At 43.2% G+C, this 25,213-nt stretch overlaps 1 protein-coding gene across 1 annotated transcript in view; it reads left to right on the forward strand.

The window, feature by feature from the left end:
• LOC104378189 (protein mono-ADP-ribosyltransferase PARP12-like) overlaps window positions 1-21,422 on the forward strand; it is a 36,676-nt gene extending 15,254 nt beyond the window's left edge. The window contains exons 4-12 of the mRNA XM_086610757.1: window positions 2,862-2,963; window positions 5,944-6,067; window positions 7,228-7,393; window positions 9,804-9,924; window positions 10,471-10,567; window positions 11,012-11,090; window positions 18,437-18,567; window positions 20,369-20,520; window positions 21,076-21,422. Of these exons, the coding sequence (XP_086466883.1) occupies window positions 2,862-2,963; window positions 5,944-6,067; window positions 7,228-7,393; window positions 9,804-9,924; window positions 10,471-10,567; window positions 11,012-11,090; window positions 18,437-18,567; window positions 20,369-20,520; window positions 21,076-21,422 (1,319 nt within the window). The remainder of the gene's footprint in view (window positions 1-2,861; window positions 2,964-5,943; window positions 6,068-7,227; window positions 7,394-9,803; window positions 9,925-10,470; window positions 10,568-11,011; window positions 11,091-18,436; window positions 18,568-20,368; window positions 20,521-21,075) is intronic.
• Window positions 21,423-25,213: the final 3,791 nt, after the last annotated feature.

Here is a 25,213-nt window from a genome sequence, read left to right on the forward strand (position 1 = left end):
TCAGTGGAGTCACTCATGGCTGGCTCGTCCTGCTCCCTTGCTGCCATGCTGGTGCCCTTCCCACTGCTCCCTGACACCTCCAGTGCAGCGCAGCAGCTGGAGAGCAAGAGAAGCCGTAGCCCTGTGACTAGCCATGGCTGCATGCTGCTTGCCAGCTGCCAGGCAGAGGCACGGCTGTGATGCAGCTGCAGCCCAGCGCACATGGGGGTGAGGGATGAGAGTCTTGGCTTAAACACCAGTTCCCAAGAGAAGCGGGGGCAGCCCCACAGAAAAGCCCACCAGCTTTGTCTGAGAGAGCTCTGTTCAAGGCCAGGCAGCTGCTTATCAGCGTTGGCCAAGAGTCCAGGCAGCCTGGCTTCCTGGAGTCGGGGCAGAATGCTGCCAGGGTCCTGATGGTGCCTTTTAACCCGGCAGTCACGGCTTTGGGAAGAGCACTGTGTAACGGAGGGCATGGTTAGATGACCTAGTCTAGGGAATGCTTATGGAACTTACTAATGGCTACGCAAACAGAAACTGGTTTTGTTTGAAAGAGGTTGAGCTAAAGCATCTGCAGTCGACAAGTTGCCGTTGTCAATTTGTACAGTTGGGTGCTGAACTGAGAGCAAACTAAGCATATAATGGTTTAAGGTAAGGAAGGTTATATGGTCCCTTTTAATGGAGCAATAAGAGCAGTCAGCCTTGTAGAGCTTGTACAATAGGTTCTGGAGGTGTTTTGACATCAAGTGTTCTTCAAAGGCGATAGCACAATAGGGTGCATTTTCCAAGGTATTTAAAGGTTTGCTCTTTCACAACGCTATGTGTCATAGTGATACAGCAACTGAAGTGCAATGCTGCTATGTCACTGTATTCCCACAGAAAAAGATTTACAAGTCTACTGTGAAGGAACTAGCCGCTGGATTTGTTTTAGAAATGCACATGCATAAAACATGCTTAAAGAGAGAATCTGCTTAGGAGAAAGTTCCAACATACATCCTATCACTTACATTTGCCAAGTCTGACAGAGTGGTTAGAAGATCTGCTAAGGGTTTGGGTTTTCATGAAGGCTTTCATGATGAGTAGAAACTGTGTTAAGCTTATGTCTCGTTATTTTACTCTGCAAGTATAAATACAATGGTCCTTACAAAAATGACTATTGTGCATGTGGATATTAGTTACTAAACCAAACAACTAACTAGCCTCTCTTTACCTTTGTCTCACAGTATAAAGGTCTCACCTTTTGTTGTGCTGAAACTATGAACTTTCATCAAAATATTCAGCACAGAAATTTTAGTTAAGCTGATGAATTCTTAATTCGGAGCCTGCTGCCTGCTATGAGTAGTGAACAAGAGGAGAGACGTGCCGACGAGAATTGTACAACAGATTGCAGGCAAAAGCGAATTCCCCTCAAGACAAGCAAGCAAACAAATATCTAAGATGTCAAACAAACTAACCCGAGAGAGGAAATTCCTCTCCCTCCTCTTTCCTGACCATCCCCCAAACCTGACAGTCAATGCAGGGTATTGTAATATTTCCAGGAACGAAAATGCTCTACTTAAAAAAATCATAGCATCACAGAATAATTTAGGCTGGAAGGGACGTCCAGAGATATCTAGTTCAACCTCCTGCTCAGAGCAGGTCTAGTTAGGTCAGGATGCCTAGGGTTGTGTCCAATTGAGCTTTGAACACCTCCAAGGATGGAGATCTCGTGACCTTTCTGGGACAGTTTGCTCGAGTGTCTGACCACACTCTGGTAAAAAAAAAAACCAAACTCAATATCTAAATGGAATTTCTCATATTCCAACTTCTGCCTTTTGCCATTCATCATTTCCCTGTGCACCTTAGAGGAAAGTCTGGCTCTGCGTACTCTGTATCATGCAATCGGGTAGTTGCTGAGAGCAATAAGGTCTCCACTCTGCCTTCTCTTCTGCAGGCTGGACAGACCTGGCTCTCTCAGCCTCCCCTCGTATATCACATTCCAGAGCCTCAGCCAGCTTGGTGATCTTACATTACTCTCGTGCCAGAACACTGATGGGCTTCTTTGCCACAAGAGCACATTGTTGGCTCATGGTCAGCTGGTTGTCCACCAGGACCCCCAGGTCTTTTTCTGCAGAGCTTCTTCCTAGACAGTCAGCCCCAGCCTGTATGATTGCATGGGGTTACTCCATTCCCAGTGCAGGACTCTGCATTTGTTTTTGTTGAACTTCAGGAGATTCCTGTCAGCCCGCTTCTCCAGCTTGTCTAGGTCCCTCTGAATAGCAGCCATGTCCTTCAGCATACTGACTCCTACTTCCAATTTGGTGCCATCTGCGCTTTTGCTGACAGCGCATGCTGTCCTGGGTTGAAGCCAGCTCAAGCCCATTGCTCTCTTCGAAGTTCCTTTGTTAGTTGTTTACTTTTTATACTCTGTGTTGGGCTGAGCCCCTTATTTACTCCCCTCATGCCAATTTGTCTAACTCAGGGAGATGCTTGGGCTCTTTTAATGAGCTCAGAAGCATTTACACCACCAGCTGATCCAGTTAACTGACATAGCCAGTTATCTAAAACAAAAGCCGCTCTCTGGTCCCCTTTGCGTTGAGACCAAGTCAGCTCCTTTGCAACAGCTGTGGTCAGTCACACTCTGTGTTACTCTCTGAGCTTCGTGGGCACGCTGTCCTTGGCCATCTCCACTGAGACTTCTTCCATTTTAGGGGTTTATCGGTTAGTCACAAAGCCCTAACTCTTGTGGTGGGCTGTACGGGGAACAGTCAGGTCCTGAAAGTGCTTGACTTGGCTGCTGCAGTCAACGCCTTGTTATTTCTGGGATGAAATACCAAATGCAACACCTTTCTCTTAGAGTTGTATTTTGATAGGGCAAATAAGGACTGACGTGTTCTTTTCTGTAGATAAAAAAGACGATTCCTCTGCTAAAGCTTCGAAGGACGACAAAGAAGATAAGGGTGATGAGATATGCTTGTTCTATGTCTGGAAGTACTGCAAACATAGAGGTAAGCTTTTTATAAAGTAATGTTGAGCTTTGGAGAGCAGTGTCTGCGGAGGCACTTCCTGCTCAATGACTCAGACTCGAGTGGTGGCATATGCAGTGGCAGTGGTGATTGTGCCTTCTCACTCATTCGCTTTGTTTCCCAGTCACTAAGGAACAGAGTTACGAACATAATCAGAGGAAAGTCAAGTGGATATACTTAAACCCTTTTTCCTCTAGGTGATCCATCTATGGCCTGTTTCAGTCCTGTTGATGAGGGCAGGCTTTGGGTATGTTTCTGTGGCAAAAACCCTTCAAGTGTTGAATGTTAACATTTTCTGTAACTATTAGATCAGTTTAAGAGCTGGCCTTAATGCTGTCATCATTGACCACTGGTAACAATATGTATCCTTTACTCCTACTAGATCCTATGTATATCAGGTAATAGCCATGTTCTCCTCCATTAAGTCCTTTTTAAAGTGATCTGAAGTGTTAAAACATCTGAAGAAAACACAGCAGTTGTACCAGCTAAGCTAAAGATAAATCTAATCTGTCATCTATCTGGCAGTGACAAATAACAGAGGTCTGGGGGAACCATGTAAATATAAACAATTGTATTCTGGGGCTGTCCCTAAACATCACTTTTAACTCCCAAGTTAGGCTATTCCTTGGTTTAGAGGAAGTACCATGAGATTTTCTTTCAGTGAACTTGTCCTGTCCCTTTCTGAAGGACTACTCCTTTTCTGACCAACTGGTCTTGGAAAAAGACCCACTTAAATTAGATCAGACTGTATGTGCTTCCTCTTAGGATATTGACAATAAGTTGCCTGCTAACTGTTTGGTCTGACATGTTTCTGTGTATTTAGCATTTCTGTGGTGGGTTTGTGTTCTGGTAAAGATGCAGTTCTCCCATCAGAAGCTCCTTTTCTGAGAGGCAGATGAGTAAGTTACTTTAGGGCTTGATAATACCTCTTCTTCACCACTAATTTGAAGATAGACAGTACTTTAAAAAATAAATTATATCTTTCATGAGTATTTTATGGACCATAGAAATGAAATCTGGCCAAGAGAGACCAAGTGTGGGTTTGTCTGCAGCTTTTCAAGTTAATTTAAGCACAGTGCTTTCAAGACAGAGTGCAGTCCAGCCCTGTTAACAAAAAGAAGGAAGAAAGGAGTGAGTGACATTGTTGTTTCCGTATGTTCTGTGGTCAGATACATCAAAGGTCAGGAATGATGAAACTCCTTTTGGTCCTGTCTGTGCAGCAGCTGCTCCAGCCTTATATCACGTTTCTCAGACTCTCTGCTTCTTTAGGACCAGGCTTGAGGCTTAGGTTTATGAACTTTTGGACCTGCATAATGTAAATGGTGTACTCGTGCTTGCTGTGGAGGTCAGTTTCAAAGAAGCTATACTGTGACCACCAAATAGCTAAACTCAAGTAACGACTGGAGAGTTAATGTGCTTTGCCATGCTATGTTTGGCTCAAAAGTTGTAAATAAGAGGTTTGGTCCATACTCAGATGTGGAGCATACATCAACTTTCCCCAGCAGGAGTCCTGGAGGTCAGCCTCTGCCTGTATCCAGCAGCATGCACTCATGCAGGGACGTTAAGCAGGTTCGAACTCAAACATGCAGATATACATGCATGGAAAACATAGGTGATTTTAAAAAACCTCAAAAGCCTTCCTCTTCCTGTGTGAAGGGTATACAGCACTGCTGCAGGTCTTGCATGCAGGGCAGTTAGAAGTTGCTCCTTCCTGTTTTCTGAGAAGCAAAGCAACAATTCCAACAGTGCCTGGCAGTCCTGTTAGTAGGGCAGCGCGCTACCTGTTTGGGATGAGCATGGGGTCCCTCTTGGGGGCTGTTCTGTGGAGTACTGCCGTCCTCTATGCTGCCTCATTCGTTGGGCTGGGCCTAAAAAAAACATTCAGGGCTTGGTAACCACCCTATAAGCTCTAAAGGATTAAGGGAAAGAGAGAACCAAATATATTGGAGTGCTTACGTGATTGTAGACTGGCCTTTTTACAGCTGAGAAACATGGCGGTGTGATACATAAACACACACTTCCTCTCTGTGGCACTGCTCTCGCAGCTGCCAAAGCCATGTCTCAGCAAAGGGAAGCGTTAAAGGAGGAGCCGCTGCCTGAGCATTCACACGCCATTGAAGGAGTCGCACAGACCATCCGAGAAATTCCCGGACAGTTACACCCTTACAATCTATGCACCCGCCCCTCATGTGCCCTTCACGTGCCTTGTTGGTCGAATGGTGATTTCTGGTCTGGGATCTTCTAACACCTTGTTGGATTCTTTCTCTGTCTCCAGGCAGGCAGGCCATCAACTGTTCTTATCTTGCCAAGTTGCAGCTTCTGCTGATGGTTATAGCCTCCTTATCTTCTGGTCTGTGCTTCTTGTGCACCTCCTTGCTAGTAGAACATGAGAAGCCGAAGAAGTCCTAGACTTAGGATAAACACTGCTTAGCAACAGCCCAAACATCAGTGTGTTATCAGCATTATTCTCATACTAAATCCAAAACACAGCACTGTACCTGCTACTAAGAAGAAAATTAACTCTATCCCATCCAAAAGCGTATCTAGTAGAAAGTTCACAGCTTGCAGCCTAAGGCTTCAGCAAATCTCGCTACTCATGCTAAGTTAGTGATGCCAAACACACAGTATATGCTGTATCCCTGGCATCCTAATGCTATATGATTGACTCTGAGAGATTAATTCTATTTAAGACTTACTGATTTAAGCTAAGTGACTAGTATTTCTTAACAAGAAGGTTGTGGTTTCTTTGAAATATATTTGGCAGCATGAAAGTTATGTTGCTTTTCTAGGTAAGACTGGAGAAACACACACTCCTATTGTTCAAAAATATTTCTATTTTGGAGCACTCTGTCTTTATTGCCCAGACCAAAGCGCAGGAGATACAGTCAGAGTGTGAAAAATGCTTATGTTGCTCTCTGTGTTATGATTGTAGAGCTCTTGACTATGTCTGATCTCATTACAGATAAATGCAGATTTGTTCATTACCATTTGCCATATCGATGGCAGGTATATAATGGGATCACCTGGAATGACCTTTCCACCATGGAGGAAATTGAAAAGGCCTATTGTGACCCAAAAAAGAGCAGGTATAGTGATGCTGGATTGCCTGCTTGGAGTACTGTGGTCGAGCCTCTGAGGAAAATCTCTTGTGTCCTTCCTGAAGATGTCTGACTTCCATAACTTATGATTACTGAGCTTCTCAGAATCTGGGAGGATTTTAAAAAGAAAACTAGAAGTGATAGCATGGAAATATCACCCCATTTTTTTCTTCTATTAGCACAACAATATCTTGCATTCAAAACTCTATACAGGGTAAAAAGAAGTGGGTGGAACTTAGTGCTTAGAGTATTAGTATTTCAGATAATGAATCATAAATTTATAATAAAGTTAGGCCTTTTAACAACAGTTCAGAGCTGGTCCTTCTTTATGGCTATTCCTTTCCATATATCCTTATTATAATATAATATAATATAATATATAATTTTATGACATGCCTTTTTTTTTTTTTTTAAGAGAGTGCATTTTCCAATTAGCTTCTTTCTGAAAGCCCCACTGTAAGCCACCTGGATTTGTTTGAGACCTCAGGTTTGGCCTCAATAAAACGATATAGTCATTTTGGCTCATGCCTCTTCAGGCAGCAGATTATTTTCATTTGCAGCTTGACTAGGCTGCTGGATGGTGCAAATCACAAGCAAGCTTCCCAAGAGGAGGCTGCTTTCAAAGTCTTTCTGCCTGAGAGTTAATTCTTCAAGCCTCTCAGGAGTAAGAGCCCAGGAGGCTGCAGTGATGAGTGCTATTTACAGAACTCACATCTGTGATTGCATTTTCTCTAACCACAGAAAAAGAACAAAGTTGATAAGCTTGCAGGAGTTTGCTGGCAAACTCAGTCACGTGCTTACCAACTTCTAATTTTGTACTGAGGAAAAACTGTAACCATGCTTATTTATGGAGAAATAGACCTTTTGCCACATTGTCCATGTAGCCCCAGACTGTCTGTAAAGCTGGCAGTGCAACATCTGGCTAGCAATTGAGATGGCATTCAGTGTCTCACAGGCCATACTTCACTTCTGAAGATTGGAAACAGTTTTCAGAGTTGCCATGCATGCTGTGGGAAATACACTTATTTCAAGCCTAATCAAGTTCAGGCAGTCACATTGTATGAAAGAAAATTGCACTGACTTAAAGTGGGGCTTAGAGGATAACATATGTACTGTTAGCTGTAATAAACCTGAATTTGTCCTTGCAGCATAGCAGATAAGAACATTGATTTCCAGACAATGACCTGCTGCTCTTCTTCACTTCGACGCCTCTCTACACCGTCATCAGTTACAAAACCCACATTTGCATTGACCACGCAGTGGATTTGGTATTGGAAGAATGACCAAGGCCAGTGGATTGAATATGGAGAACAGGTGAGCGCACATCCTGTGCTTTGAATCACTACTGAAGAAACGTGCGGAGCATCTTTCCCCCCTACTCCTCTTTACTCAGCAAGGTTAATTAAGTAAATACTTGTGCTGGAATTTTATGATGTCAAGTAAGGCAGTGAAGCTGCAGATGTTCATAACAGATGTGATAAAATGATGACAGGCTGGAGGGGAGGGAGCACGCCTTATCTCCTTGCAGTGAGGTTCAGTATGAACTACTGTCTTTCTTTGTGTCAGGATGGTTAAAACTGCTTTTGACAAAGACCTTCTTGACAAATGCGGGAAAGCAAAATTTCTTTTTTTCAGCTTGTGTTGATCAGGCTGTTTTTGATGATACATGTGGACTTCTCTCATCAGATTGCCTTTTGGAGTTGTCCGTGGCTTCTACGCAGATTTAACGTGTATACACTATACTTGACATAGATTGCCTTTTAAATTATTCAGGAAGTCGTCTTGCCTCTCTTCTAAGCATTGTCCTTCCTTGGGACATGCAAGGATTCTTCCGCTCTCTCAGATCAAGTGTTGCTATTTCCCTTGGGTCACCAAGTCCTTTTTGATGAGAGAGTGATCTATCTGAAAAACGCAGGAAAATAAATAAATAAGGAGTCTCTCCTTCCCCCAAGGCAGATGAGTTTTCCCCATCCTGTTTACAGTATAGCTGCCCAAATGGCAGAACACAAAGGTGATCCAGGGACGTGGAAAAGTACGTAGGGAGAGATGATGGATATAGTGGCTCTGGCAATGGTGGGCCTTGATTTCAGTAGGCAGCTTAAACGGAAGGCGTCTCGTCAGCATACCCTCATGCTTTACATTGTTTTGTACATTAGAGAATTATACTTGCATCGTGATTTAACCCCGGTGCCACAGAGCAGATTTAGAATCTGCCGACTATGCCAGTTTGTCGTGGGGGAGATTTTAGACCGTTCAAAGAACCACTACCAAAGGTAGCAGTTTTAGTGCAGTAGGATGTTGTAAAAGTGAGACTTAACGTGATGGCAAGGTTCACTCTATTGCCTACTGCACAGAGGATGCCATAGTAATTCAGAGTTACCAATGCAAAATCTTAGTACACTATAATATAAGGTTATGCACCATATCAGTCACTTACCAAAGATCTGCAGTTGGTAAGGGGCCTCTCAGCCTTCAGGAGTAACCTCGAGAGGCATCCCAGCTCAAGGGGAGATCACCGCTGTGCCGGCTGCTGCTTAGCAGGGAGAGCTCATAAAAAGCGCACTCAGGCTGTCAGATTTGTTCCATAAAGTGGTTGGCTTGTGGTCACATTACATGCGATGGAAAAGGTAAGCATAATACTCCTAGTACCCACAACTTTCATTGTTCCTTGACAAATTAGTCTTGGAAGAACCACCAGCAATTCATGTGTTAATTGCATGATTGGATCGGTGTTCCAGTTTCCAAGCTCATACGCATCAGTGCTCACCATGTCACCCTGTTCCTGTGTGAGTTTTCAGAGAACAGGTTGGAACTAGAGAAGTTCATGGCCTGGACATGGCCTAGTCCTTTACTTCCTTTGGAGCCTGAACCAAACTACCACCGAAGTGGTCAAGGAGTCAAGTGCATCTCTCACACCCGGACGGAAACTCAGCCCCACGCAGCCACTCACTCGCTCCCCTGTGGTGGGATGGGGGAGAGAATCAGAAGGGTCAAAGTGAGAAAACTCGTGGGTTGAGAGAAAGACAGTTTAATAGGTAAAACAAAAGCCGCACAAGCAAGCAAAGCAAAACAAGGAATTCCTTCACTACCCCATGGGCAGGCAGATGTTCAGCCATCTCCAGGAAAGCAGGGCTCTGTCATGTGTAATGGTTACTTGGGAAGACAAATGTCATTACTCCGAACATCCCCTCTTCCTTCTTTTTCTCCCAGCCTTATTTACTGAGCATGATGTCACAGGGTATGGGATATCCCTTTGGTCAGTTGGGGTCACCTGTCCCGGCTGTGTCTCCTCCCAGCTTCTTGTGCACCCCCAGCCTCCTCGCTGGTGGGGTGGGGTGAGGAGCAGAGAAGGCCTTGGCTCTGTGTAAGCACTGCTCAGCGATAATGAAAACATCCCTGCTGTTTTCAGCACAAATCCAGAACACAGCCCCATACTAGCTACTATGAAGAAAATTAATTCTATCCCAGCTGAAACCAGCACAGCTTGTTACAGAAATTTAAATGGGATACATGCACGTCTGTCATTCCTAATTATGTATCTATGTGTACGTTATGAATGTTTGGCAATCACACTTTAGGCCACGATAGTTCTGGGTAGATTCCTCTTCATCCTACTCTTTGCCTCTTCTTTCCCTCTACCCAAACTAGTTATCCAGGGTTTAGTCCTGACTGTGTTTACTTGTTATTTTCCTCTCTCTCTTTTTTTCTCTCTTCCCCTACAAAGGGAGAAGGGAACAGTGTGAAGTCACCATCCTCTGCTGATATTGAGAATTGGTATCTAGCAGATCCAGATGCCACCGTATCTTTCCAGGCTGGCTTGCATCATTACCAGCTCAATTTTAAAGGTACTTATTTTAAAGATTTTCATTTACAACTATGCAGTACTTTACAAAGATTAACTTGCAAGCTATCCCAGCTTTTAGAAGCTGTAATTTCTTTTACAAGCATTACCAGATTTACTCATTAGAAGGAAAGTGAGATAGTGAAGGGCCAGAGAAAATTCCTTACAAAAGTAACCTTTCCCCTTACTCCTTGACACTATCCGTACTCACATAGGACCAGAAATAAAAAGATAGGTAGTCTTCACATAAAAACTCAAGTGAGTTAACCTTGTGGATGGTAAAAATGAAAAACCAAGCACCCTTCTGTGCTGTTGGAGCAACGTTTAATGAGCATGAGTGACTTAAGGAAGCAAGTGAGATGGGCAAAGGTTAAATAACTGCTATGGGAAGGACAAGAAGCTTACATAGGCGAAGTGCAACTATTCTTCAGCAGATAGAATTGACAACGAATATGCCACTTTTCATTAATGAATGACTGTCATTCATTAATAACCTCATCTTGTGGACTTATTCATGACTTTTTCCTTTTCCATCTCTTTTCTCCTCAAGAAATGTCCCAGACAAATATCTCTTTCAAAACTCGAAGACGAGTCTGCAGACGACCGAAGTTTGTGTCTTCTGAAGATGTGCAGAAGATAAAGAAAGGGTAAATGATGCTCTTTAAGTTGTTGTTTTTTCATATTTCAGAAGTAATTGTAAGGCAAAATGACTGCCAGTGCTGGCAGTAATTGTGCAAAGAACACAGCTGTTGCTAGAAGAAAACCTATCCATTTGACTGAGCAGAAGCTGTATCACAGACTGCTGGCTTGGTGAATCACCTGGTTTCTGGAGTACATGTTACTCCAGGTACTGCATCCACAGGACTGGTAACGGACAGTTGTTTCTTAAAGAAGCAAGAGAAAGAGGACTGCGACAATCGAATAGCAGTATGCAAAGCCCTGCTCACACACTGAGGCTGTTCCCAGTTTCTTTGTGGCTTATTTATGTCATTTTTAAATGTAGGAATTGGCCAAAGGGGATGCTGCCAGTTTTAATGTTCAGAGCAGGGCTAGAATTACTAACACCTGGTTTTCTGTCTGTTTGCAAACAGCCAGAGGAATTCGTCTATTCCAAATCAAGCCTGTCCTGGCCACTGGGATCAGTCTGCACTGCCTGACTCGGGATATAAGGTATCTCTTTTTTCTTTTTTTCTTCCCCTCTTGTAATTCTGATGGAAAGGCACGATTCAAAGGAGGATGCTGCTTAACTGAAGCAATTGTAACTGCTAAAAAGGGACAGGAGTGATTTTTTGGGTGGGTGTGCTAAAGATCTAGGTGATCTCCCAAGAGCTCCTGAAAAAGCTGCCAAATTCTCATGAACTTCATCTGCATTTTAGGCATCTATCTACACACAAAACCAAAACTCACCAAATTCAAGACAAAAATGTTCACTTTTAAAAACATACTAATGACTTACCTTGGTGACTTGGTGGACTAGTTAGGCAAGGGGCTTCTTTGAAGTGTGTATTTTTTCACTAGAAGCTGGGCCGAGACCAAACCCATCACAGAATCACAGAATGTTAGGGATTGGAAGGGACCTCAAAGGATGATCTAGTCCAATCCCCCTGCCTGAGCAGGACCACCTAGATCAGATCACACAAGAATGCGTTCAGGCGGGTTTTGAACATCTCCAGAGAAGGAGAGTCCACAACCTCTCCTGGGCAGCCTGTTCCAGTGTTCTGTTACCCTTACTGTGAAGAAGTTCTTCCTTATGTTCAAGCGGAACCTCCTATGTTCCAGCTTAGATCCATTTCCCTTTGTCCTATCATTGGATGCCACTGAGAAGAGCCTGGCTCCATCCTCATGACAGTCACCGTTTACATATTTATGAACATTAATGAGGTCCCCCCTTAGTCTCCTCTTCTCCAAGCTAAAGAGACCCAGCTCCCTCAGCCTTTCCTCATAAGGGAGATGCTCCACTCCCTTAATCATCTTTGTGGCCCTGTGCTGGACTCTCTCAAGCAGTTCCTTGTCCTTCTTGAACTGAGGGGCCCAGAACTGGACACAATATTCCAGATGCGGCCTCACCAGGGCAGAGTAGAGGGGGAGGAGAACCTCTCTCGACCTACTAACCACACCCCTTCTAATAAACCCCAGGATGCCATTGGCCTTCTTGGCCACAAGGGCACATTGCTGGCTCATGGTCAGCCTGCTGTCCACCAGGACCCCCAGGTCCCTTTCCTCTGTGCTGCTCCCCAACAGTTCAGTCCCCAACTTGTACTGGTACATGGGGTTGTTCTTACCCAAATGCAAGACTCTACACTTGTCCTTGTTGTATTTCATTAAATTTCTCCCCGCCCAGCTCTCCAGCCTGTCTAGGTCTCTGAATGGCAGCACAGCCTTCAGGTGTGTCAGCCACTCCTCCCAGTTTAGTGTCATCAGCAAACTTGCTGACCGTGCACTCTATTCGCTCATCCAAGTCATCGATGAATATGTTGAACAATACAGGTCCCAGTACCGACCCTTGAGGGACTTCACTGGATACAGGGCTCCAACTGGACTCTGTCCCATTGACCACTACTCTCTGGCTTCTATCCTTCAGCCAGTTCACAATCCACCTCAGTATCCGATCATCCAGACCACACTTCCTCAGTTTAGCTGTGAGGATGCCATGGGAGACTGTGTCAAATGCTTTACTGAAGTCAAGATAGACCACATCCACTGCTCTACCATCATCCACCCACTGGGTGATGTCCTCATAAAAGGCTATCAGGTTTGTCAAGCACGACTTCCCCTTAGTGAAGCCATGTTGACTGCCCCTAATGACCCTCTTATCCTTGATATGCCTAGAGACAGCACCAAGGATAAGTTGTTCCATTATCTTTCCACGGATGGAGGTGAGGCTGCATTAAAAAGCCATCCAATAATAATAGCATATTGGTTGTTGATGACTAAAGTCTGGATTGGAGACCTCAGAAAGGAAATCTCTATATGCTTTTTCAATTCACCCAGCATTGTCACATACATCACAGATCTGAGCACAGAGCACAGCCTCAAGGAATGGCAGAAATAGTTACAGCTGATAATATCTAAAAACATTTGCAGTCATCTCTTCAACAGAAGAGAAGAGATACCCTGCCTGCCCAAAGTCTGTGTTCTTATTTCATCTACCAAGGCCGAAACTGTGCAGGTATTTTTTAAATCACTAGTTCTAATGGTATTAAGAAGTAGTCCTTCTGGAAGAACAACACAGACTGTAGCATTGGCCGGTCAGCCTCACCTCTGTGCCTGGCAAGGTCATGGAGCAGATTCTCCTGGGAACCATGCTAAGGCACATGGAGAGCAAGGAGGTGGTGGGTGACAGCCAACATGGCTTCACCAAAGGCAGATCGTGCCTGACCAACTTGGTGGCCTTTTATGATGGGTGACAACATCGGTGGACAAGGGTCGACCAATGGATGTCATCTACCTGGACTTGTGCAAAGCTTTTGACACTGTCCCGCACGACATTCTTCTCTCTAAACTAGAGAGGCATGGGTTTGATGGATGGACCACTCGGTGGATAAGGAATTGGCTCAATGGCCGTACTCAGAGAGTAGTGGTCAACGGCTCGATGTCCATGTGGAGACCGGTCACGAGTGGCGTCCCTCAGGGGTCCGTGTTGGGCCCGGCCCTCTTCAACATCTTTGTCGGTGACGTGGACAGTGGCATGGAGTGCACCCTCAGCAAGTTCGCCGATGACACCAAGCTGTGTGGTGCCGTTGACACGCTGGAAGGGAGGGATGCCATCCAGAGGGACCTCGACAGGCTGGAGAGGTGGGCCCGTACCAACCTCATGAAGTTTAACCAGGCCAAGTGCAAGGTCCTACATCTGGGTCATGGCAATCCCAGGCACAAATACAGACTGGGCGGAGAATGGATCGTGAGCAGCCTTGAGGAGAAGGACTTGGGAGTACTGGTGGACGAGAAGCTCAATATGAGCCGGCAATGTGCTCTTGCGGCCCAGAAGGCCAACCGCGTCCTGGGCTGCATCAAGAGGAGCGTGGCCAGCAGGTCAAGGGAGGTGATTCTCCCCCTCTACTCTGCCCTCGTGAGACCTCACTTGGAGTATTGCGTCCAGTTCTGGAGTCCCCAACATAAGAAGGACATGGACCAGTTGGAGAGGGTCCAGAGGAGGGCCACAAAGATGATAAGAGGGCTGGAGCACCTTTCCTATGAGGACAGGCTGAAAGAGTTGGGGCTGTTCAGCCTGGAGAAGAGGAGGCTCCGGGGTGACCTTATAGCGGTCTTCCAGTACCTCAAGGGGGCCTACAAGAAAGATGGGGAGAGGCTGTTCAGGAGGGCCAGTTGTGATAGGACAAGGGGTAATGGTTTTAAAATAGAGGGAGGTAGATTCAGGTTGGATATTAGGAAAAAATTTTTTACCATGAGAGTTGTAGAACACTGGAACAGGTTGCCCAGAGAGGTGGTGGATGCTCCATCCCTGGAGACGTTCAAGGCCCGGTTGGATGAGGCCCTGAGCAACCTGATCTAGTTGGAGATATCCCTGTTCCTTGCAGGGGGGTTGGACTAGATGACCTTTGAAGGTCCCTTCCAGCCCTAACGATTCTATGATTCTATGATTCTATGATTGAAAAGCCTTTTTTCTAGTACTTCTACACTTGTCCTTTCTTGTAGTGGAGCATAATGTGGAGCATAAAATCTTGTATGATGCTGGCCACACTGTATTGGCACAGATGCCTTGATGGCTAGGGACAGGACAGAAGTAATACCGTATTTTCAGAATTCTTTCTGGCTACTTTCAGTTGACAGAGAGCTCCATTGGTATTCTCACTCTTTGTATTTTATTTTCTCTAGTGTAGTTACACTGGCAGTGGCATGAGAACCAGAAATATCATGTCTCTTAGCTTCCATGGGCTGGTTTCTTATTCTGCTTTGTGCTGGATGTTTCATTTTACCCTGACTACCCTCTGGTGTTGGATTATGCCTTCCTCAATGTAAAATCCATATCTGGCCATGTGCGTATGTAGCAAATTCATCTAAATACAGTTCTGATGAAAAATCAGTGGGTAAAATTTAAGTCAACTGGTCTGTACGTTAGCTCCCTTCAAACAGCTGTTTCTCACAATTAGCAAAAATGCCTAATTTTTCAAAATTGTGAAAGTGTCAGGTGTCCAGCACCTGCTGAATGAACTAGTAATGAGTTTGTGTGGGAATCTGGTAGTCAGACCTTTTGAAGATTTGGGCCTGTGATATTTCGAGCTCTGTCAAAATAATGAAGGATATAGATAATCAGCTCTTCCTTTGGCTTATCAGCAGCTTAACTGATTAGCAGAAGCTTGAGTTTTTCAAAAGAATGCCAGGAAGACACGTAGCTCAGTTTCTTTTAGGTCTCCGAGTTGTATGTACTTAACTGCTTCCCTTATTTACTCTGAAAATTTCAGTCTGAGTTTTAGTTGAGTCCCTTTGTTGGAGTGTTTCTGGAGTCACTGAGGCGAGCATGAGAGGCTTTGGAATGTGATGTGCAGATCCATGGTATCGCCAGTGGTACTTGTTGGGAGAAGATCATCTTGTTTCCCGGAGCTCAGTTTGCTTGCCGCGTTGGCACCTAAGAAAACCATCTCTTAACGTGCAAACTGCCTGCCTTTCACAGGAAAAAAGTTGTTAATTCTGTACCTAAAAAGTGACAAAGTTCACAGTACCTGCACCTGCTGGCGCTAAAAGTGAAAGCCTGGGCTAGATTAAATATTTCTGTGGGACCCTGGGTGTGTTTGCTTGCAGTAGGTAATATTGGGACTGGCTGGGATTCTGCGTGCATGTAGTGACTGTCGTAACATCTGACAATCACAACTTGATGAATTCCCTTCTCTTCAGACATTGACAAATAACCCTGGCAAAATTTGCTGCGCTGGAAGTGATCCGTTTTAAAAAGGAACACCTATATGAGATAGGGAGAAAGTCATCTTTGCTTAGAAAGAGCAGCTCTGTTCTAGTAACATTGCTTATTTTTTGAGCATTGCAGCATCTTAATCTGTAAGTCATTTAGCATAGTTCTATAGCAATCTATAGAATGTAGAGTGTATGAAGTGCACAGCGGAAATTGGTAACACCATTGGAAAGTTGGTGTGAATTTCTCTGTCTTTGTTTGACAGACAAAGTGGAATTAGTAGCTGGTAAACCTTTTAAAGGGGAAAAAAAATAGACATTACATTGTCTTGGAACTTCATGCTGGGTTTTAAATTGTATCTCTCATGTACAACTGAAAAATGTGTGCAACGAATGTGTGTTTTTATGTCAGAGGATTAGTCTTTGTGTGGCTGCTGTGTTGCTGAATCCTGACACGCGTGCCAAAGATTGCTGTGCTGTAACAGGAATGGGAGCTGATGCAATGGGAAGAGTCTGTCTGTGTACTTTGTAGACGTAAGTTCTGGTTGGGTCATTGTCACTAACACAAACTACACTGCTTCCAAAACGTAAGTTAACCAGAGATCATGGTTTGATATCACAAAGTACTGTTCTCGTGCAGTCATAATGCTAATAGAAATGATTGTCAGGGCAGTGATTCTTTCTCAGCCTCAGAGACTCCACTCCTTGATGGTGGGTTAGCAAATGTAGATGCCCCATCCCTGGAAGTGTTCAAGGCCAGGTTGGATGAGGCTTTGAGCAACCTGATGTAGTGGAGGGTTTCCCTGCCCATGGCAGGGGGGTTGGAACTAGATGATCTTTGAGGTCCCTTCCAACCCAAACCATTCTATGATTCTATGATTCTCTAGGACTTTCCTTTTTAGGTCTGAAGATGAGAAGAGCTAAAGAAGTTATGTTTCTATGAAGTGTCAACCCGCAACAGCAATGTGATGTCACCCTTTATGAGCAAGGGAAGCGCCCCTGGGGAAATAAGAACAATCCCACAAAGTTTTTATGCAAAAGACAGCTGGATTTGTTGCTTGGATGCCATCATATAATAAAATATTGAAGTACCTTTCCGACAGGATTTGGCCTTGTACCATGCAGTTGACCCTCTGTTTTACCCATAAAGGTTACAGGTCCTCGATAAAAGATTGAATACAGCAAAAGCGTATTTGTAGTCTGAATAAGAATTGTTTATGTATAAATAAAAGATATAGTACTGAAATATAGTGACACAATTTTCATCTTGTAGGTGATGATGAGCCACTTGAGCTGTGGTGTCACAGAGCATGCAGATAATAAATACTCGCCCATACAAATTGTTTTATGTGTTGTGTCGTAAAGAGGCTTTGCAAAATATTTTTGATTGAGACATGGGAAATGTCAGTCAACCTTGTAAAAACTTTTTAATAAATTCAAAGGAATAATTCTTCCTTGTGCAGCTGACTTTATTCTTAATACTTAGTAGACTTTCCTACGATAGGCCTCTTCTTCAGTAAATATTTAATGCACAAGCTGGACGTGGTGTCCAGAAAAACAGTTCTTTGTTATATGCAAGTGTGAAATGTAAGTCATGTTTTATCTCCTCTCTAAACTCAGGCTTCTAAAACGTGGAGCTTTTGCCTGACAGGTTAAGGTGTTGATTTCATATTACCTCCTAGGATGACGGCAGCTTTCCTACGTAAAACGCAACTTTGATACGTGGCATGTCGAGCATTTCACTTTAAGACATCTTGAGTATTACCAGGTGACATCAGTCCGCCAGCATTATGCATTTTCAGTCAAGTTTATGGAAGATAAGTGTTTATTCTAGAAGATTAGAAAGAGAGATTACTTTGGAGAAAAAATGGAAAATTTATGCATGACATAAGCAGAAGAGCTCGAATCATGTTTTAATTACGTTTTGCATTAACTTTTCTTTGGGAAGAATATGCGTTTCTTGACGGATTTTTAAACGCAAACATATGGATAAATAGACTTTGTTTCCTTTAGGAAAGGAGGAGAGGTGTTTGCTTAAGCAGATATTTAGTGTAACATTCCTCTTAGAATCTTAATTGTTCCCTTATGTTTACAAATGTAGCTTTTTTTTCTGAAGTCTATATTTAAGTGCGACTTTCCAAGTTTTAACTCTGAAAAGTTAAGAAGCCATGATGCTGGGAGGTTGTATGTATTTTGTTTGTTTCATTTGTAATAGCTGAAGTTCCCTGAAATGTCTGGTTACAAATGATACTTTTATCTAACATCTTTTGTTCTTAATCAGCTTTATATAAAAAACCTAATATTATGTGGAATAATCAGTCAGGTTTTCTTTTAGAAATTTCTGTTTCATTGAGATTCAAAGTTACAAGTGCCAACTCATACTTGGAGATAAATATTTAATCGATCCCTTCGCTTTCAGCATCCTTCCTGAAGAGAGGTGAGGTGTCCTTGCAAGCAGGGCTGACGTACTTATTTACATATTGAGTGTCTGTCCTGTTTGTTCACATAGCCACAACCTAAAGCACTAAAGTAACCTCCGTAAGTATAGTTTGGGGACCCTTCTGAAAGGATATCTGCTGTCCTTAGGCTTCTGCGTGTTACAAGCCAACTGAAGCCTCATGTCTTCTTTTGCTTTGGTTTATGTTTTGTAGGCAGTGGAGATCAGTAATACAACCTCTGAATACAACACCGTGAAGCAGCAGTTTCATGAGACTATGAAAAATTACAACATCCTGAAAATACAGAGGATTCAGAATCCATCCCTCTGGAAAGTGTTTCAGTGGTTAGTATTTGTTTCTTCATCCTTATGGGGAGGGAGTCTCCAAGAGCTGGTGTGCTATATCTGCTTAGGAAATGAAAGGCGTTCCCACCTATGCTCTAACGTGACTGGCATTTCCTTCTTAGGGGCAGTTTCAAGAGTGAAGTTGAGTGTCTAAGGCCTTCCAGAGAATGCTGTGCTCCCACAGGGAGGTTCCCTTAGCATGGGTCCTTGGAAGACAGGGAGAGGAGTACGGACAGAAAGACATGAATGAGGCAAAATTGGGATGGGGATACCCACAGTGATGTGTGAATAGTGTATTGTGGAATAGTGTATTGTCTTAGGTACGGAACAGTAACTGCCTGCAGCATACATGTTCTGTCTGTTACAAATGTTTATCCATTAGACTATATAAATACTTCCTAAAACAGAAGTTGGCAAGTGTAAAGAGTGCTTGGGCCTTTTTTTTCCAGTCAAATTAATTTCAGGATTTCTCAAGAGTTTGAGTACCTTTGCTGAAGGAAGTCAGTATTCACTGAGAAAGAATCCTTGTGCTTTAACTTACTGCATTATCTCTGAGTTCCAGAGCTCCTTTCTGGTTTTCAACATCTGCATCAGTGATACTGAACTCCGGGTGCTTACGCCAAGCTAAATACCAGCAGATTTGAGCTGGTGCTAGTGTCAATAAACGACCGTGTTCAAGTTAATTTGGTAGCAGTTTAAGCTGTTGCATAGAACAGTTGTCCAGTTAAAAACAAAAGCAGAGATACTTAATACAAGCAGTCAAGGACCATATGGAATGGTAATGGAGAAGAAAAATAACTGCTCAAGTAAGTACCTTCACCTGCGAAGTGACTGAACCCAGGAAGTTACCAGCTAGTGATTTCATAAAATGTTGTCATGTAGCAAAATTTAAGACACTTCAAAACATGTAATAGTGCACACTTTTTCTTTCTGTCCTCCTCCAATGAGGTAATTCAGCTAACCAGGCAGAGTTTGACATAGCCAAGTTCTCAGTGAACAAATTTCAGTCTGTTGCTCTTAATTTTTGTTTATGCAGTTTATGAGTTGGCAGGGATTCTCCCCTCTCCCCAGCTGTTTATTTTGAGGCTGATCCCTTCCTGAAGAATATTACAGTCTTGTCCGCTTCAACAGCTTCTGAAAACCTGTGGGATGTCTGAATGCTGTGAAATAGTGCTGGGAGATACTAGTTGAGCCTTTCATTGTGATTCCTCTTTTGATACTGGTCATAGCTCGGTCTGAGTCTGGCCTATATCACTAGGTCTTCACTGGAGAAAGAAGGCTCAGTTTCTCTCCTTCTGGCTCTGTCTCCTCAGCTGCACTGGTCTCACCGAGGGGCAGGAGCTCGGGGTGTATGGCAGTTTCAGAGCACTGGGGGAATGTAAAAAAAGCTGCTTCTAGCTTTTACCCACTGCTGGAGCTCTGCGGTTAGTACAGCCTCTGCTCCTCAGAGAGTGTGGGGGTGGGAAGGGACAAGAGACACAAAAGCAGAACTGGTAGGACCCTACAGAGGAGCGAAAGGTTGGTACAGTGGGGACTGTAACAGTGTCAATGCTTACTTAAATTCACTGAACAAAGCCAGAATTATCTAGAATTGCTAGGCAGAGGTATCAATGTATTGCTTGTCTTGTAATTGCTCATCATACTGTTAGTCTGCCTCATCTTCCAAGCTGAGAGAGGAGAAAGCAGACTGGAAATCTTATCCAGCTGATATTTACATGTACATTATAGACTTTAAAAAAACCCCACCTTTCTTCCTTTTCTTCCATGGCTGACACTTTCCTCCTCTGCATTCTTCTGTTAGGCAAAAGGAGCAGATGAAAAAGAACAATGGAGGAAAGGAAGTGAATGAAAGGCTCCTGTTCCACGCAACCAGTACCTACTTCACGGAAACCATCTGTGGTCACAACTTTGACTGGAGAATTTGTGGAAGCAATGGAACTAACTATGGAAAGGGTGTGTAGGACGTGACCGTGTGTTAGATGTCTACTTAGATTCCCCTGATACTAGAGCAATCAAAGTTCTGAAGTCTTAACTATAGAGGGTGAAAAAAGAGGTAGGAATTGGTATTACAATCTTCCTTCCCTGTGGAGAGGACAAGAATTTGCTTTATGTGGGGATATATCTTTTCATAAGGTGTTAATGTAGGAATTTGAAAAAGCCTCTCTTGCTGTAGGTGGGATCTTCCGAAGGCTCCAGGTCAGAATTTGAACTTGCCAGAGAAATGGCCGCTAGTCTTCATGGCAGGGAGCAAGAAGGGTCCCTCATCATAACATATATACCTGCAGTGTTTTTACATGTTTTGCTCTTTAAAAAATTATTCATCAAATAGCAAATTCTGAATGGAAATTCTGTGGTGAAACTCTTCCTCTTGTAAAAATTTCTACTTAAACTGAGTAAGAAGAGACATGAAAGTTGGGTCAAATACCTTCTGAAAAACAAGGGGATGCTCAGTTTTCACTGTCACTTTACACATATTCCTTATAACCATGTTTTTGTATCATTTTCTAGGAAATTACTTTGCTAGAGATGCTTCCTATTCCCATGTATACTGTGAGCCTGTGGTGAAAACAAACAGCATGTTCCTGGCTCGTGTATTGGTTGGAGATTATGTTAAAGGTGATGCAGCGTACGTTCGTCCTCCGTCCAAGTCTGTTGATGGGCTTCGGTTTTACGACAGCTGTGTGGATGATGAGTTAGATCCTTCCATTTTTGTTGTCTTTGAAAAACACCAGATTTACCCAGAGTATATAATACAGTATCAGAAGGAAGAAAAAAAATATGTAATACAGTATAAGGAGGAAGAAAAAAATGTAGCACAGTACAAGGAGGAAGGAAAAAAATGTATCGTATCTTAGAGGGATCAGAGCTGTTTGTATCCCTCATCTTATTTTCCGTATTGCAGGTGTTCTCATACTTGGCGAATTCTTTAATACATTCCTTTGGAATGCTAATCCAAAGAATTTCTGTAGTGAGGAGGGCTGGCAGTTGGATTTGTTAAGACCAATTGCCTTGTCTTCTCCTCTTCCTCTCTTAAATGAAGCATAGGCATTTGGATAACTGTAGCAGAAAAATGAGAATCATGGGATGGGAAATAGAACGCTACATCTTCTGTGGGCAAATAACTGTAATTGCATTTTCTAAGAAATAGAATTTCTCTTTGCAAACAGATCAGTTAAGAGGAAAATTAACAGTTCAGTAGTTTTTAAGCAAACTCAGGTTTTTATTAGTCAAAGATTCTTTTCAGTGCAGAATATGGCTGTTCTTGATCCTCTCGTCTATCAGTTCTAAACAAGTAAGTGTACGTAAGAGTGACTTGACTTAGTTTTCAAAGTGCTGCTTGTTAACGCTGATACTAGTTTCGAGTTTAAAATGGTAAAACAAAAAAATAAGAAGCGTATTTTAAATCCATGTTGTAAGTTCTCAAATGGAGAAGTCTGATCTATACCATGACAGCTAACTACTGTTTGGATCCGAAAACTGTTGGATCAAATTCTTTTTGCAGATCCGCAGTAACTTGCTTGTGACCTATACAAAAATAGAGCTCAAGTGAAACTGTGAAAGTCACAATCTATGAATAAGCAGGTACTAAAAATCTGGTGGTTTGGCTGCAACTAATGGCCACAAGTACATAAAGGCCACAACAAGCCAGGCTTTCAAGTGAATGCGACCACGTATTTTCTCAATGTGAACGTTTGCTTCGCAAATGCTATAGGACAGGAGAAGTGTCTTAAGAAGCATTGATATTTTCTGTCCTATTTGTATAAACTAATTTTCGTTTTTCCAGAAATACATGACTGGAAGAGACTAGTTACGTTCTGGCGAGGCTAGTGGTAGAAGTGCTGTCCTAAGACACTTCGTATATGTGTTTTGTTGCCCACACTGTGTTGGGCAACTCACCAAGAACTCGCTGACAAGTGTAGTTCCTCGTCGTATTTTGAGGTCACCGTGGGTGATCCTGGATACTGCTGCTCTGGGTCTGGTTTTTGACACACTTGCTTTGTCTTTGTCAGCGACGTACAGCCCTACTAACGGTGGTTAAGCCCTTTTTTTATTGTTACATGCTTTTTATTGTCCCAAAAAGTAAATAGAGAAACCTGTATAGAGTTTCTCGTGAATTTTAATAAGGAGTTTGTAAGTTAATTGAACTGAAGGCCCTCTGTACAAAGACACCTTATTCAGGCAGTCAGGCTGTTAAGAGGGAAACTGTTGCTGAGGACAGGAGCAATGATCTTTGCTCTCAGATGAGCTTTACAGTAAGATGAACAGCCTCCCGCTTATTCGCATTGCATCGGCGGTACAAATCTGTCAACCACATGGACTACTCAAAGTCTGCAAGTTACCAAGAGAACAGGGGAATATATAAAACTAGGACATCTTATTAAAATGACTGTCTTAGAACTAAACGAAAACATGCATCAGTAATGCATTAAAAGGGAAAGATTTTACCACTTTTTAAGCTCTCTTTCACTTTTGTTTGCCTGTAGAGTTCCTGAATCATGGAGTTTTGCCATACTTGCAAATAAAATGTGTTTTCACTCACTTTTTGCCTGTTACTGTGCAGTTTGTCTCCATATGTAAACTTGCAGCACAACTAAACAGACCTGGTGAACCAGCCACTTGATAACATGTGCTCAGCGTCTTCCTTTCATCCGTGTTTCTAAACCAGGGAACTGCATGGATGTAGTTTTGCATTTTAGTGTAGATGCTTAGCTAAGTACAAAGGACAGAATACAGCCTGATTCACGGAGAATATTTCTGTAAATGAACTTCCTAACGAAGATCCCCTTAATATTAAATGCTGTGATAGTTCAGTTGGATTCCAGGTAATTAAACAGCTGCTCTGAGCAGTTGTTAAAGCCCTTAAAAAAAGGGGAAAGAATAAGGTGAAGTAGTAGCAGAACAAGTGGTTTTAATATATGTAGAAGTATTCATGTACTGACTTACTCTAAGGATGCATTTTTTTTGAATATCTAGATGAGAAACTTAAAGAAGCTGAACTAAGCACCTGTAAGACACAGTGCTGCACTTTTCCCCACCCCTGTAAGCTACAAGACAGACTAGTGCATGGAGAATGCCAGTGAGATGCTGACAACATCAGTCCAAATCACAAAATCTAGAGGAAGGACAAGTATGGGAATTCCAGTGCTGTGCTTCACATTTCAAGAGCCCTTTCGTAGGCCTGGCAGGAAGTGCTGCTGGATGGGGTACAAATCTGGTGCACTGGATATTAGCTATTTAATCAGTGGCAGGGTTGTACTATTGATGACAGCTACTCTGGAGAAGAAAGGAAGATGAGAACTTCAGTCTGGATAACTGGGCTGAAGGGGGAAAAAAAGCTTAGAAAAAACATACCCTGAGTGAAGGAGAATGGTGCATAAAGAAAAAATGGTTCTCCCCGCTACTGACACCTCAGCCTCTTTCCAACTGATGCCAAGAAAAACTCCTCGCAAGAGAGAGAGATGTCATGCTTGCCACAGGCTGACAGTAATCCTTTGCCCTTTGGGTCTGGTAAAAGGCATGGTGCCTTCTGTGGCAGCTTTGTAGCCACTGGGCTGAATCATGGTTCCAGATGTTGCTACAGCAAGCCAGCTTCAAGGTAAGATCAAATCAAAGTGTGTTTTTATGATAACTGACAGAATTTTGGAAGTAATTTTTTTTCATTCCTAGTGACTCCGAGTGAAAACCATAGTTGCTTTTTTTCTGGCAGTCCTAGCACTGCCTATTGAGACTGCCACTTGTGAGCCACGTTTTCATCTGAAATAACAGTCTATATGTGATAACAGCACTTTGATTTGTCACTGCTGATGCTCTTCTTGGATTTCTGGATTGGCCAAAAGCAGGTTATTGACTGCCCTGCTGTATCTGCCTCCTTTGCTAGCCTCATGTTATGATATGATAAATGGCTTTCAGGGAGTTCAACAGATGCAGAACAAGCTTGTTCAGAAAAGGCTAAAAATTCATTTGCTAAGGGCACATTCTGTGTTTAATCCAGTAACTTCACCTTCTTTTAGGTGCACAGCATTACAGAGGCTACTCATGAGCACAGATAGCGCTGCTTTTGACTTCTGGAGGCTTTCTTTTGGTTCCTGTCTGTAAACTGAGTAAAAAAATCTACTTCTCATTTTTCAAGACATGGTTTACAGAACAGTATCACAGAATGTGTTAGGAGTAGCACCTTCGTAAATATTTGAAAAAAAAAATATTAGCAAGTTTGTTGCATTTTTCCTCTGAATCTAATTTTTTTCAGTTTCTCCCTGTCAGCCTGGACTGCCAGCCAGCTAATTTGCTTACAATGACGCGTGGGCCAGATGCAATCCTAGCAGTCAGGTGGGCAGCAGCTCTGTTAGTTGTGTCTCCTCCCTCCACCCCACCTAAACCACTACAAATACTGAAGACAGGGTGTGTTTTCAGGTATCCATGAAATGGAATGGGGTGTGAGCACAATTTCCTAGCGCCTGCAAGGCTCTGGGGCTTTGATTTGCTTCCTGGCACACCCAAGCTGCTGCAAAAAAAGATGCTACATTGGCGGCAGCTCTGGAGACGTGGATGCTGTGAAGGTGCAGCCCTGTGGCACAGCTGCTCTTTGGGTTCTTACATCTCAAAGACGAGGCAGCCGCAAGTGGGAGCCTGCAAGACAAACGCAATG

The sequence above is a fragment of the Tauraco erythrolophus genome, chromosome 4 (assembly GCF_009769465.1).
Source record: "Tauraco erythrolophus isolate bTauEry1 chromosome 4, bTauEry1.pri, whole genome shotgun sequence".
Lineage (NCBI taxonomy): Eukaryota > Metazoa > Chordata > Aves > Musophagiformes > Musophagidae > Tauraco > Tauraco erythrolophus.